Source organism: Manacus candei, unplaced genomic scaffold (genome assembly GCF_025592945.1).
Source record: "Manacus candei isolate 608988 ecotype Guabito, Panama unplaced genomic scaffold, ASM2559294v1 h1tg000014l, whole genome shotgun sequence".
In the NCBI taxonomy this organism is placed as follows: Eukaryota; Metazoa; Chordata; class Aves; order Passeriformes; family Pipridae; genus Manacus; species Manacus candei.
In genome coordinates, this window is record NW_026138062.1 from 38,725,371 (window position 1) to 38,741,082 (window position 15,712).

The window sequence follows — 15,712 nt, forward strand, 5'->3', positions numbered from 1 at the left end:
TAATGTTAATCACTAGAGGAGGAAACACAGAGGAGGACAACAGATCTGAAGGTTCATGCATGAATTAACTTAACATGTCTGATTCATGTCTAGGGCTGCTGAGGGTACCACCAGGATTACAAAAAGAAAGTCTGTGCTTCCTAAGTGTACTGTTTCACAAGGCAACAGAAGGTAGTGTGGACCATTCTGGATTTACTATATATCCTTCCAAGCCACGGGAAGCACCAGAAATTAAAAAATTATAACAAGAGAAAAGATTCATTGCTTCTCTTACTCTATATATATTTCTACAGAAAAAAAAAAAAGAGTAGACACTAGGTGAGTCATAAGAAACAGGGATGACAACACTGAATGCAACATCCTGGCAAGGGTTGTTGTGCCCTAGTTAAAACCAGCATGCTCAGCCACAGACTTGTGCCCCTTCTGAGAGCAGACACTGGCTTAGACTGCGTAGGGCCATGCTCAAAAGCTCTTTCATTCCTGTAGAAATCTTCCTAGTCTCTTTAGTGACTTCTTGTTTAGACTGCACTCAGACATTTAAAAGGATAAGGTTGTAAAACATGTCGTAATATAGGGAAAAGGCAGAGTAAAAGCTATCTTAAAATCATTGCTTTTTAAAATAAGTTTTATTTGAACAAAGGCAAAGCAATGACAAGTTGTCTTCCTTGATGGTAGGACGAGCCACTACAGCTGAAATCACATTTCCTTGAAGCATTTTTGCTGAGAACTACATGGGGTTATCACTATTGCCATGAAACTCTCAAAGTGTCTTTAAACTGACAGCATGGGTAGGGAAAGCTGGGAAGGAGACACCTTGGTTGTCATCCAGGATCCAAACTCCTCTGCTTTGAGTCCTCTAAACCAGTCCTTTCTCCTCTTGCCAAGGCTGTAGCAGAGGAATGAATTTAGTTTCTTCTTTTCTGTTTTGGACAGACCTGCAGTGTTAGCAGGAGCAGTGCTTGCACAAGGACGAGAACAACTTTTGGCTCTGAAAGCTGGTGGCCGGCATCCTGCCTTCCCAGTTTTCAAAACGATTTATTTTCTAAGCTTCAGCTCCACGAATGCCATTCCAAAAGTTCGCTGGCGGTGAGAGGCAGGCAGGGAGTGCGGACCGGCTTCCCCGGCCGCCGGAGCTGCCAGGGAGCTGTCCAGCACCGCGGCGGGACGGGTGGCGGCGGGGCCGGGGCGGCCGCACCGGGAGGACGCCGGGATCGACCCCAGCCCTTTACACGGGCACCGCCACGCCCCGCGGGGCCCCGCGGAGCCACCCACGCGCTTTCCCCCTTCCCCTTAGCCCAGCTCCACAGTGCAGGGTGGAGAGCGGAGCGCCCTTCCCGCCCTACTAGCAGCCGGCGGCGGGGGGAGCGTGGGCTGCCGCCAGCCCGGCCCTCGGCCCGCCCCTCGGGAGCTGCCGGGGCGGTGCGGGCGGTGCCGGCATCCCGCCGGAGCGGGGCAGCGCGGCCGGCGGCGGCCGCGGCAAGCGGGGCCGGGCGCGACAGGAGGCGAGCGGCGCGGGGGAGGCGGCAGGAGGAGGAGGAGGGGGAAAGGGCTCCAAACAACACGTGATCCCCGCGGAGCAGCGAGGGAGCCGGGGGAGGGGAGAGCGGGGCGGGCGGCCGAGGCAGAGGAGGGCAGCAGCCGCCGCCGCTGCCACCGCCGCCGCTTTAAAGCCTCCCGGCGCGGTGCGGCACCCGCGCTCCCGGCCCGGCGCGGCGAACCGCGGAGCGGGGTCTGTGCCGGCCCCGGCGCGGCGGCTCCGCCGCTGCCTTTCGCCCGCCCAGGGGCACCCGCGGCCATGCGAGGCGGCCGTCCCCGCAGCCGCCCAGCTCGGCGCTGCCCGCCGCGGCTGCCCGCCGCCCCGCGCTGAGCGCCGCCGCCGCCCCGCGGCACCATGTCCCGCCGCAAGATCTCGTCGGAGTCCTTCAGCTCGCTGGGCTCGGACTGCCCGGAGACGAGCCCCGAGGAGGAGGGCGAGTGTCCCCTGTCCCGCCTCTGCTGGAATGGCAGCCGCAGCCCCCCCGGCCCCGCCGACACCCCCTTCGCCGCCGCCGCCGCGGCAGCTGCCGGGGCGCGCCGCGCTCCGCGCCGCCGGCGGGTCAACCTGGACTCGCTGGGCGAGAGCATCCGCCGCCTGACGGCCCCCGCGGTGAGTGCCCCGCGCCTGGCCCCGGCCCGCCCGCTCCCCGCACAGACCCACGGCCGCCCCGCGGGGTCGGCTCCCTGTCGGGAAGGAGGCGACGATGCCCGCGCCCCTCTCCCGGGCGGTCCCACCGGGCCGCTGGAGCTCGCTGCCTCTCCGTGCCCGCTTCGGCTGCCGGCTGCCAGCCCCGCAAAACCTGCGGGAGTACAGCTCCCGGCAGCCCGGTGCTGGAAGTCGGGTTGGGAGTCACGCTTAGGCGCAGCTACCGCCTTGGCTGGGTTTATAATTTCTGCCGAGTCCCTTTCTGAATGAAAACAATATGGTAAAGTGCTTATCACAGGTCCTAGCAACATTTTTTTTTTGTAATATATAAAAAATTACATCTCTGTGATGCATGGCGTGCACATTCTTCCTTCAGCAGCGAGGGGATGCGAACTTACTTCATTTGTAGGGCTTCTCCGTACTGAATAGGGTAAAGCAAAGTTCTGGCTATGTGTTCAGAAATATTTCAGCAACAGATTTCCCTGTGCCTCCTGGATGCGCAGACATTCCTGACAGATCAGTTTCTTTAAAGTGGACTTCGAAATCCGTGACTTAACGATTATCTGGATAGCTACACCTGTAGCTGAGAGTCTGTGAACCATTGTCTGTGTGCTAAAATAAGGAGTGAATTCAGGTTGATCCGGTAACATATGGTATATCAGTTTGTAAGACTGAAATCCATGTCTCAGGAGTTCTGGTAGATTAGTGTAAAATAGAAGGTTCTTCTACAGCCTTTCTGTTGCAATTGTGCTACACTCCTGTACGTACCTCTGTGATCATCACTAAAATTTCCGCATAAAGTTTCAGCTGCAACTGAATGCTTGTTTGGTCTCCGGAACAGTTTAACGTATTAAGGCATAAAACCTTAATTGAAACAAGTAGTCTTAATCTGCAGGACAACTGTATCTGATATTGTGGCATTGGATCATTGTTTTGCATTATTGTTAGCCAGCTTTGGAAATTACTTACTAGTCTCACCACCGTCAACTATCAGTTTGTGTTAATTTTAATATACCCTTTTGTGTTTGGTGTTTATTTAAGTGGCTGGATAGGAGTAGACAACCTGTTTAATGGGAGAAGGCAGTGTATTACATACCTAATAATTGTCCAGTTTAAGTTAAGACTTTTCTTTCCCATTAATTTTTTTTCCCTCTCCACTGAGAATCTGGTCTTGTAATGCTGGTATTAATAGATGATATCTAAGGTGACCTGTCTTGTTTTAGTACAAAAAAAAAGCTATTTAATTTGATAATGATACAATGGTATAATTAGAGCATGTGTTACCCAAAATATTTGAAATATTCTGAAGTAGCTCAGTGCAGTATTTTTAGATAACCTTAGTATTTGTATTTCTCCAGCTTGCTATAAAAGACAATTTCAGTTTTACAGCTGTGGTGAATTGTCAAATATGTTTTCAAAATAAACACATTCTTTGAATTAAGAGATGAGGAAAACTTTGATAGATCTAATAGTCTTCTTTCCTTCCTGCTCCCAGAGAAATTTTGTTTAAGAATACAAAAATTTCATCCAACCTAGTTTTGATGTCCCAAACAACAGCTTCCATGGTTTCTTTGGGATGTAATTATAGTAACCCTTATTGCCAAAAGACAATGTTATTTTTAAATTTTAATGTGATACACATTGCTTAAAATTTCCCTTTTTTTCTTGGCATTGTAACTACTACTTCACTCCCATCTTACACATTTTGGCACAGATTAATGTCATTAAGTCTAAAAGGTCATGTCATAGTCCTGGTATAAGTAAAGAACCAGGTCTCCTGCCTTTTCATTTTTCACTCAGAGAAACTGCTGTTCAGATGAGTTGTTATTTTGGTGCATTCTTACCAAGTTCTGGGGTATTGAATATGTGCCTTCATGCAACAAGTCTAGTTGCCATATGTCTGACACTTTGGATCTGATTATTTTTGCACATCTGCTGGTATAAATCAGGAATAACTTTAATTAGAAATAAAAAACATACTTTTCCTATGAAATTGGTGTCAAATGGGACTAATTTCTGTTGTTTGTAAAATTAGAAGGCAAGTTTGAAAGGTGCATTGACAAATGTTCTTTCTAAACAAAAAGCTTTAATACTTTTTATAGATGTAGGTTGACCTTCATTCCATAATATTATAAATATGGATCTCTTTTAAGTATATAAAATACTTATGCACATACAAAAGTATATACTATATATCTAGCCTGCAAGGTTTAATGTTTTCTTTTTAAACATGAATGCAGAAGTAATTTGTCCCCATCCCAACAGTTGAAGGATGCTACAGGTTCCTGATGTTTATACTTAGCCTTAGTTTTGTGCTTGCCTTCAGCAATGTCAAGGATCAAAATCCTCAGTAAAATATTTTTTTTGTGCTTTCACTGAGGAAAAATTCTGTATGTGTGTTTAATACTACTGTACCATGGAGAGAGGGCTCAATGTTGTTTCAATGTGGCAGTAGCGGGGGGCTACGGAGAGCTGCTCTGGGCACGTGGAGAGCTTTGAACAGAGCAGGAAAAAGCATCCAAGGGGCAAAAGAGCAGTGGGTACTCAAGAGGAGTGTCTGTGGGGCAGAACAGCAAGAAGGCTGTGCAGGCAGGCTGCATCTTATGAGTGGTAGCACAAAACTGTGTATGAGAATATTAGTATCTTTTGTGCAATGCACTCATGAGTTAGTACAGCTGGACTGTACTAAGAGATTCTGTAGAATAAAGTGCAGCAATCAGGTATTTGTAAATACAGTCAAATACAATGAAAATAGGTTATTGCATTTTTTATCACTTGTAATCTTGGTCTCAATTTTAGCTAAGTGTGACTTTGCACAAATACCACTTTTAGTGGAACCGTGGGAAAAAATTGTAAAGTGAACCTTACTCTGTTGCAGCAAGGGGTGAATGCAACCCCTTCTACTTGCTGCCATAGAACAACTTCTAGCACTTTCTAGCGCACATGATTTTGCAACTTTTCTCTTAAATTGATTTTTGGAGATTTTTTCTCCTGCAGTTGTTATACTAGAGGATGTAGGGACCTGATCCACAATCAGCACAGGTTCATTTTGTGTTCCTATGGGTTTGTAAATGTTTCCGAACATGCTTGGATGGGTGAAGGATTGATACTGTTCATCTGGGACTTGCTTACCGCAAACCCTCTGTTTTATGACAGCCAGAACTAGGAGGCTGATAGGGCTCACCTTCTACCAAAACAGCTGAGTATTTTGAGGAAAAGTGTGTAGTGATGAGACCTGCACACGTACCCTTCCATTGGCTATGCTGGGGAAGGTCTGGGAAACAGGGTGCACTGGGCAGGGAGGCAGAGCAGCGGCAACTCAAGGAGAGGCAGCTTTTTGTCACAGCTGCACTCAACAGACTGTGCATGTCCTGAACATCACATCAAGTTTCTGCCCTGCTGCCCCACCAAGCACCAAGTTAGCTGAGTAATCAGGTGCACTGACAACAGGAGGGTCAAGGCTCTGCCAGCAGCTGGGCACAGCCAGATGCCCCAGCCCGTAGGGTGGGGGGAACCGTATCGAGCCAGGGCAATGCTTAGCACCAGAGTGTGAAGGTGATTTGTGGGACCAAACTTGGCTGCTCAGTGCAATAAACCTCAGGTGTTGCACACAGCTCTTGTGACTCCTTCAGCTCAAGAGATCATGGCCAACAGTGCTCCATGCATATTGCCCCACGTTTGGCTCTGTCCTCTCACAGCCTTTCATCCCTGTGATGTTCCCACAAAGCTGAGCTCATAATTGTGAAGAAAGCTCCTATCCATTCTAAGGTGTTCCTAAACCATATTTCTGACGAAGCACAGGTGTCCTCTGTCCTCCTTCATCTGAACCACTGTCAAAGGGTCTTTGGTTACACACTCTGATCAGGAAAATCTGGAGCTAGATCCAGCTGCTGTCAAAACACAGTTGCCCTTGTCACTGGACTGGGTTCAGTTTATTGGAGATAAATAATAAAATGTTGGGAACCTAATAGGGACTTTGATTTACAACCCTGTTTTTAAGAAATAACTCAGTAATTATATGTATATCACAAGCAAATGTAATGATACATTTTACTTTTGATTCCAGCTTTGTTACTGTGTTCCATTTTAAAGGATGAATTTTACACCCACAATGACACAAATTTTGATTAATTATAACTGGAAAAGATGATACTATATGCTATTCATTATCAAAATAATTTTTTTCTGCCCTTAAGAACTCTGCTATATGGGAATGGTATCCTGGCACCAGTTGACATAGCTTGATTCTTTAGAAATGCCATTTAGTATCTTACTGAATTCCAGTTCCTTGCAGCAATTTTAACATTTGCTCCAGTTCTATCTTGACTTGTATCCAATACCAGGCTGAAAATAGAACCAAAATCAGAAAAACATAATTTGTCACTGATTTAAAAAGTCAAACACTCTACTCTCATCTAAGAGGCATGGACTATCCTAGAGGAGCTGGGAGTGACTGGGCATTCATTTAGAGGAGACTGTGTACCCCCAAGTGCTGTACTGATCTTTCTGGAATGAGAATTACAGCATGACACAGCTTTAAACTGACTAACATCTGCATTTGATTTTATTTTCTGAATGGTCTGTGTAACGCATCTCTTGAACTGTGAATATTATTAAGTGAAAATCACCTCTGTTATACTTTTCTGTTCATCTAGAATTATTTCTGCTATTCTTTAAAGGCCCAGTTGAAGACACATTAAAGTAAGAACATTTTTTTCCTATTTAATTTAGGAAGCTGCTACTGGATGCCGCCAAATAGTTGGAATTCAAGAATTGTCTTTTTGAATACGGCCTTCCTCCCGACAGTAGGAGAAAAGTGAACCTAAAGGCAGTCATCTGCGTTACTGTGTAGGCTATTACTTATGTCACAGAACTGCTGTAACTTCAAATTCCTTAATGGCGAGTGAATCCTCCAGTGAGTGGAGGTGGGGTTTTGGCAGAGAAGTTATAATATAGCAGCTTATATCTAACCTGGCTCCATCATAAACCTCTACCACTCAGTCTCAAGGAATGCTGCTTCTTTTAGAAGCTATAACAAGTTGCTGCCACTAGAAGGAGAGGTAGCAAATTGATTGTACATAAGATTTTTGAAAAAAATTTGCACAAGTATTCTGAGCTCCTTATGACTCACATTAACCCACCAGGTATAGCTAAGCTCTGCTGTTGTAGAAATGACTTCCACCTGTCTTTATGAATGAAATAAGGTAACGTCAAATGATATTCCATATCAGTGGTGTGATGAGCTTATTCACCTGATAGCCCAGGCTGGATGAGCTTTACGAGTAACATCCTTCTCAAGAATGTGGGTGTGAAGCATGAAAGTGGTTAAGAAAGGCACATCCAATGAGAAACTTTCAATTCCAGCAGGCAAACAGGATGATTTTCTTTTTTTAAATCAGATTTTTTAATAAAATCAGACTTTTGCTAAGTATCATTCAATTAATTTATAAACAAAGTCACACGAGCAGTCAATAGCCAGTCAATCTGTTATTTCATAGCATGGAATAGAATTGCCGTGTCTTAAATGGGATCATTCTGGAAAACTTTAATCAATATAAGCATCATAGTTGGTGTCATGGTTTGAGATAGCCCCAAAATCCAATCTCACATTAGGTTGAGATGGGGAAGGGGGCTAGGACTAGGGAATTGGATTTTGGGGCTATCTCAAACCATGACAGTTGGTTTTGTTTGTTTGTCTTGTTCATTATTCTAACATCTCATGCAAGGAAAATTCAGCCTTGGCAAATAAAATATTAAAAAAATTTAGCTGCACCAGAAGACCTGCAGCATTGAAGTATTGCAGTATTGACCTAGAGGTCATTTCATTGAGGGTGAATTTGAATATTTGACATCTAGTGTTTAGACTGATTATAGCAATATTGGGTTTCTTAATGTTTGTGCCGTTCCAGGCTGAAATCTTAACTTCACTACAGTGCTTGGGAAAAAAATGTGTGTCAGTAACATTCATACATTGCAGGCATCTTTGCCGCCTGGAAGCTGTGAGCATATCCCTGTGGAAGAACAGGCTTGCCCACAGACAAAACTGACCCGCTGGCTGACAAAACAGAGTGTGGCAGCACCGGTGTTAATCCCACAAAATTGATCTAAATTGTTTTGAACTTCTCTGCCTGTAGCCTGGCCAAAGCGTCCAGGTGCAGATAGAGAAAGACATAAAGTAGATGAGAATGTCACGATCATTAATATAGGCTCCTCAAAAAGCAGTGTGCCCTCATGGCTACATCAAAATGAGGGTGAATGTCCTTCATTTGAAATTGTGTGAGCAGAGCCAGTTGTTGGGTGTACTCTGGTAAAATGTGTAATGTTAACACAGAGGAAAGCCCTCTTTTTCCTTCTACCTCTTGTGCTATTGTTAAAGGCTGCTATAAAGTGCTTTGAGTAAAAGAAATTGTTCCATCTCATATCCAGATTCTTTCTAGATGTGTCTGTTTGCTAATTCTCAGACTGAGTTTTAAAATTAAGCCAAAAATTCTGTGAATTGTCCATAGGTTTCAAAGGGATAAATACCTTTGCAGATCTGCATATGAAATTAGGTCCAGTTATACTGAGAAAATTGGTTCTTTCTCTGTCTCAGTCGAAGATATTCCTTGAGAAGGACTGCCATGTAAAGCCTTTCATTTCCTATCAATATGCTGGAGTAGCACTAATTATTATACAGTGTACACTATTATGTGGTAGATGTTAGCTTCATGAAAAGATGATCGTATAATATTAGCAGTAGATCATCTGTTATATTCTTACCTACTAAACACATTCTCTCTGCAGCACATAACAGATCTTCTATCCATTTCAGACATGGCAGAAATTCAAAGATGAAAAAAGTGATCCCAGACGGTGTTATAAGGGATAGCATCCTGAGATATTTATTCTTCACTGTCAAGGAGTTAGACTAGATGATCTAATAGGCAATTTCCATCCATAATGTCTGTGATTCTTCTAGTTGAAAGGCAGCTGGGGATGCAGAAGTTATAATTTCTATTTATTATTTAGCTCTGCTTTATTTCTTCACAGTGTTTGCATTGTTGTTGCTATGAAATAGTATTGGGTAAAATTATTAGTCTCAATGTTATTTATTAAATTAAGGGCATTTTCTCAAATGTGCACAAGTATTTCTCTGTGAAGAGTATCCCTGTTTGCATGAACTGAGGAGCAGAATGGTCTCAGGTTAAGCTGCCAGTGGTACTGAGCTCAGGCACTTCATCCTCACCTGGTCCCATCTGGATCATCTTGAGCTGTTGCAGGGCAGCTTGTTTTGTCTCCAGCTGTCAGTCATCCTGCCCTGTATACCCAAAGAGTCCCCTCCAGGGGATTCTGCATCATCCTCTCTTGATACCAAATCTGGTGCTAGTCATGGGGATCTACAAGGAGTTGGTGCTTTTATCTAAACTACAAACATGTGGAATTGGGAAGCTGGTGTTCATGAAGAAAAAATACATTTTTATCTCATATTCTTGCAGAGAAAAAATGAGTGCGCCCTAAGTATTCAGAAGCCAGAGAGTAAAACTATATTTTTTCCTGATTATATTATCAGAAAGACCGAAATTAACCCCCCAAAGATTATTTTTTTTTTATATTTTCAGATGATTGCTTATTTTGAGATTCTGCTTTCCATTTCTGATTTCTGTCTGTTCCCTTTGGTTCCATTCTCCAGCTATTGGGAATGGGAAAGGGAGGGATCCTGGCTGTGCAGGACCTGCTAGGAGGCCTTCCTCCTTTCTGCATCATCAGAAAATTGTTGGATGCCAAAGGACCCTTCCTTTTCTTTTTGCATTCTGCTTTTCCCTAGCTGCATCAATTTCAATGCTTATCTCTCCACTCCTGACACTTAGGAATGTTGATAAGTGTTTGTCTTCAGCTGGAGCCTTGATTCTTTGTTTAAAACCACTTTAATTCAATATTTTGGCGACCAGGACAGGGAGAGAAAGTTTTTCACTGCTTACATGATCATGGGATAAATATTTTTAAAAACCATTCTAAAAATGACTGTTTTGCCATTTATCTTCTTTTGGATGGGCCAGATGCACACCTGCTCATGTGTGCTTTGAGATCTGTAATCGCCTATGCACAAAGACTTGACTAAAATTGGTTTTGAAATATGAAAACACAAAAAGTTTTTCATTAATGAATGATCACCAGCAGTGGAACTGGCAATTGAAGTCTTACGTATCTGCTGAGTTTGTGACTGAACTCTTCAAATTTGAAGCATTTATAACTTTCAGCTTCAAAGTGCTGATTTGGCTTGGATCCATGGTATCCTGCCTCTCCTGTATGCAGAGGTGCAGATTCCTCTAAGAAGGCCTTTGCAACTCCCCAGGGCACAGTAGGCTGGAGGAGCCTCCTGACCAGACAGACTTACTTGAAGAAATTCTGATAGAAACAAAGTGATTTCTAACTGACCCTGTTATGCTCTTTGGTGCTTCAACTTCCATGTTTCAAATTTTAAGCACTCAAGTTTTTAACAGCATGATTGCTGAAGCTTTTTTGATGCTCAGCTAGGAATCATTTAGCTTTTACAAGGAAAAATCTTTGAAAATTTGTTAGGGTTAAGGAGGAATTGTCTGTTTACTGGGCTGCTCTCTTGGCTCTGGACCTCCCCGTTCCATAGAGTCTCTTTCTTCCCTGATCTTGTCTAGATATTCTTAGGATGCAGAAGGAATGGGATGGAGAATTCGAAACTGCATTTATGTAAATTTAGACTGAGTCATCTGGGATACTGTGTGGAGTTCTGTCACCTCAGGGTGGGGTTTGTCTGTCCTCACTTAAACATTAAAAGATGTCGAAGTCTAAAGCAATCACTCAATGTCTTTTCTAGACAAAAGAAAGAAATGGGTATTTATAAAGACTGAGTCCTCAGGCGTGTATTAGATGCCAGCTGTAGGATGAAATGAATCACTTTGGGTGCCTACAGTTGGGCAGATGAACGCTACCATTTATTTCCGAAGGTGTTGCAATCAAGTGAAAGACATTTCACAGGCAACAGAAAATGGCTAGGGAATAGGCTAAAGTCTCTGTCCTCTAAGAAGATTGGAAAGCTTATGTTTGATTGCCTTAGGAAAGACATTTATAACAAGGGATGCAATTAAAGTGGAAGATCTTTTCCTTTGTCTGCAAAACTGAGGCAATGAATCTGCAAGAAGGGAAAATTGAACTAAGAAAAAGAAAAAAAAATGTACACAATGTTTAAACTAAAATCCATTTTCAGAGGAAATTGTCTGAGTTAAAAAAAATAAAAATTTAGGAATATTCCAAGTTCATTTAGACAAATATCTTCATAAATATTTTCTCCAGTTAGTCACAGAAGTGGTTTTGAGGAGTTATTACTCCTCTGTCTTCAGGACTTGAACTGGTTTTGCACTACTGGAAAGCAAGGTGAGATCTAGAAAGAAAGGCAGGTTTTTTAGGAGTGCATCTTGTAAACTGTGGCAGCTGGTGGAGTGACAGTGGCTGTCATGGCAGGGCTGCCACCGTCAGGATTGCTGTCAACAGGAGGTGTATGGTTAAAAGCTGTCTTTTACTTCCCTGAGTGGCAGAACTACACTTCTTGGAGAGCTGATGTGTGTCATGCTTCCAGGAGAAGGTTTAGCTATTTTACCTCCATCCAGTGGAAATATTTTCCTGCTCATTCTCTCTCTTGTGGGCAATGCATTGTCAGTAATGGAAGAAGTAATACACCAAACTGCCCTTGTAAGCAGCTGTAAGTAGGTGTCGTATCTCTTCTCGCTGTTTTGTTTAGTCATGGCCCTGGTTACAGAATTACATCTACAGCAAAATGACATTCATCAGTGATGAAATATGGCAAACTGAGAAGGTGAGAATAGTGGCTTTTTAACCGTGCACAGCAACATGCCATAGTAATTCATGTCAGAGACAAAAAAATTTGTGACTCCTCAGATCAGTTTTCATACTGGCTCTGAGCACATTACATAGAGCTCTGTTTATGACCCATGTTTTAATAGTAAACCCTATTTTTGTCTGTACTTAATTTCCAGGATTTGATAGGAGTTGCCAGTGAAAAGGAGTGTGAGTTCATGGGGTTGTATGAAATTTTCAGACAACCGCTAGGGAGTTGATTTAGCTTTCAGAGGAGAAAGTTAACATGGGCTATGTTTTTTTTTTCCATTCAACACTGCAGAAGAAGGGGGATTTACTGATGAAATAAGCTCGGGACTAGGAAATTGCTTGTACAGTTAAATCCTGAGGTACTCAAAACCATTTCTTCCTGGGTAAGGGGTGCAGCATCTGTGTGTCAGAAATGAGAAAGGCAAAACCAGTCCATTGCTCAGGTGCTGTAAGCTGCAAAACTTCCTGAGAAAACAAAAAGCTGTTTTCCTTCCTTTCTGCTGTCATACCAAGCATTGCTGCCTTCCATATTGCTGCAAAAGCACTTTGGGAGAACCAGAAGGGAGCTTTAATTTAGCAGTCGAACATTTTTATTATTCCTTATTTCATGTCAGAGGAGTCGCTGATGGAGTACTAATGTTTTGTGTGTAGGGAGTGGGGCTGAGGGAGATGCTGTATGGAGATGGGAGAAGGCAGCTCACTGGTCTTCTTTGCTTAAAGCTATTTTGCTTTGCTTTGTTGCTGGTGTGGGAAAATACATGTTTTCTGTGTGTGAAGAGTGGATTTTTCTGCCTGCTGAGCACAAGAAAGCTTCTGAATCGCTGTGAGAACATGCCATGAAATACATGTGTAGCCCATTAGGCCTAAAGACTTCAACACCTGCTGTACCCCTGAGAAGGGGATAATTTTTTGATGTGTGATAGTTTCATTCCTGTGGTGCTTCCATTGTGTTTTACAAGAGAACATGTAACTTTTAAAGCCTTTTGGCACAGGTAACTGAGCTCCCACAGAGAAGTAAAGTAATTATCTGCTACAGAGTTAACAAGAAAAACCTCTTTCAAGGTTTGCATCTATTTTGAGCTTGTTTTTGTTCACAGAATCATAGAATAGCTTGAGTTGGAAGGGTGCTTTAAAGGTAGTCTAGTCCAGCCTCCCTGGAATGAGCAGGGACATCTTCAGATAGATCAGGTTGCTCAGAGCCCCATCCAACTTGACATTGAATGTTTCCAGGGATGGGTCATCTACTACCTCTCTGGGCAACCTGTTGCAGTGTTTTGCCAGCCTCATTATAAAAATCTTCTTTCTTATATCTAGTTAAAATCTACCTTCTTCTAGTTTCCAACCATTACCCCTTGTCCTATCACAACAGACACTGCCAAAATTTTGTCGCCATATTTCTTATAAGCCCTCTTATGCACTTGTTAAGTGCATGCATTTCCATACACTTGAATTCAGAAAGATAGACAATTTCTTATAGTTTGGTATTAGAAAAGAAGTTTTTGCAGTTGTACAAACCTAACATAGCCTGGCGTACACATTTTTCTTCATGCCGTTGTCAGAAAGATACCTCCTTCTGCAAACTCATGAGTAAGAGTAGGTAGAAAGCTCAGCTCTTGAACTGCTGAATCTGTAGGTCACTAAACAAAATTTGAGACTTTCAAAGATGATTTTAGTTTATAAATCTCTCAGATTTCATACAAAATAGTCATTTTGGAAGAATAATGTTTTGCCAAAAGTGACTTGGAAAATTCAAAAGAGAATGGCATAGATATCACATTTGCTTTATTTTCCCGAAGGTCTCTCATGAATTCATTCAAAATAATAATACCCTTAGCAACAGTAGTAATTCAGAAAATAAACATATATATGCACATAAGTATTTTGGTGAACATTGTAGCATTAATAATACAAATAAAAACATTAATTCACATATGTAGTTTGGTGAACATCTATTAAAATGAAATAGCATAGAAATGCTTGAAGGATGTCATGATTTTCTTTTGATGAACTTGACTTTCCTGATAATTTGAAAGATGACTGAAGAGTCATAGCTTGTCAGGAAAGTAAGCCATAATAAATTGCATCTTTTAATATTCTTTATTACAAAATGCCCCAGGGAGCATATAGAGTTTAAAAACTCAGTGTCTTTTCCTGGTGATACTTTCATCACAAAATAATAGCATTTTCTGGCAGACTATTTCAAATTATTTTCAATTAGTAAGATAATTGGTGGGTGATAGTTTTTGAGAACTGATAGTGAAGTGGTTCCTTTGTTATGTGCAGCTAGTCATAAGCAGTATTAATTATGTCACATTGTAAAATTCATTCCTGTTTAAATGAAGTAACACACAAGGAATGAATAATAATATTTCATATCCATTGTTGTGTTGGGTGTATGGCAGGTAGAAGATGAAGAGGAGAAAAACTGGAGAAAAATAGTGTGTTAAAAGATCTGTTAGTTGAATTGTGCTATACTTCCCTAATCTCACAATACTTTAAATTATTCTTTCCTAGCCTCAGACTATTCGGCAAACTCTTCAAAAGACACTGCAGTATTTTGAACATCAAGTTATTGGGTAAGTGTTAATGTGACGTAGTGAAGGTGCATGGTAACGTTTTGTTCTGTGCCTCCCAAGTCACAACCTTTTATGATAAGATTTTAATTTTATTTTTTCTCTCAAATTCTTAGAGGTGCTTTGAAGTAGCAACACATACTCTGGACATTAATGATAAACATCTATTCGGTCCTGCTTCTATACAATCCCGTCAGAAGGTGACTGCTTAATGAACTGTAATGTTTCTTAAACAAGGAGAATAGACAATCTTTTTCAATCATAGAATAATAGAATACCAGATTAGAAAGGGACCTTAAGGATCATCTAGTGCAACCTTTCTTGGTAAAAGCATGGTCTAGACAAGATAGCTCAACCCTCTGTCCAGCTGAATCTTAAAAGTGTCCATCACTGAGAGGTTTAAACCTTTTGTAATCACTTCTGAAAGACATTTGTTGACTTTGCATTTGTATAAGGAGATGTTATAACTTTATTACCTTTTTTTTTTCCTGTAGTTACAGGGATGCAGAGAAGAATTTTCACAATATATCAAACAGATGCTCCTATACAGACTGCTCTGGTAATGAAGAAACTGAGGATGTCTCAGGAATTCTCCAGTGTACGGCTAATGTACTTGGTACGTATTTTTTCAAGGGAATTTGTTTCCTTTCATTGAAAGAAAAGTTTACCACCTGTCGTAATGGCAACAATGAAACAAGAAATTTTTGGTCCGACAAAGGAAATTTAGGATGTGGGCAGCTACATACCAGTGCCCTGGTATTTTTCTCCTTTTCTACCTACATTTTGAGCCTTTAAGACAATTCAGACTGATTTTCAGTGGAGCCAGTGAACGTGTATTGTGCAATACCTTTAATAGTGATTAAAGAAGTTTCAAAGGCTTTCAGTGCAAATAGACTTACTTCTGGACAGGCCTTGGAATTATCTTCAGTGTTTTTATAGGGATTCTGCAGAACAACAGATACTTTTATCATCTGTGAGTCTGGTGGAGAGAGGGCCTGAGAAACACAGAGTAGCATGTACTTGAGACATAAAATGTTCTGGAATCTTAGAGAGATTTTCATCAGCAAGAAGTGCAACACTGAAATCTGGCCATGTATGA

At 42.1% G+C, this 15,712-nt stretch overlaps 1 protein-coding gene across 1 annotated transcript in view; it reads left to right on the forward strand.

The window, feature by feature from the left end:
* The first annotated feature begins 1,638 nt into the window (after nucleotides 1–1,638).
* Nucleotides 1,639–15,712, forward strand: part of GUCY1A2 (guanylate cyclase 1 soluble subunit alpha 2) — a 150,888-nt gene continuing 136,814 nt past the window's right edge. The window contains exons 1-3 of the mRNA XM_051779821.1: nucleotides 1,639–2,146; nucleotides 14,555–14,616; nucleotides 15,108–15,229. Of these exons, the coding sequence (XP_051635781.1) occupies nucleotides 1,892–2,146; nucleotides 14,555–14,616; nucleotides 15,108–15,229 (439 nt within the window). The 5' untranslated portion in view covers nucleotides 1,639–1,891. The remainder of the gene's footprint in view (nucleotides 2,147–14,554; nucleotides 14,617–15,107; nucleotides 15,230–15,712) is intronic.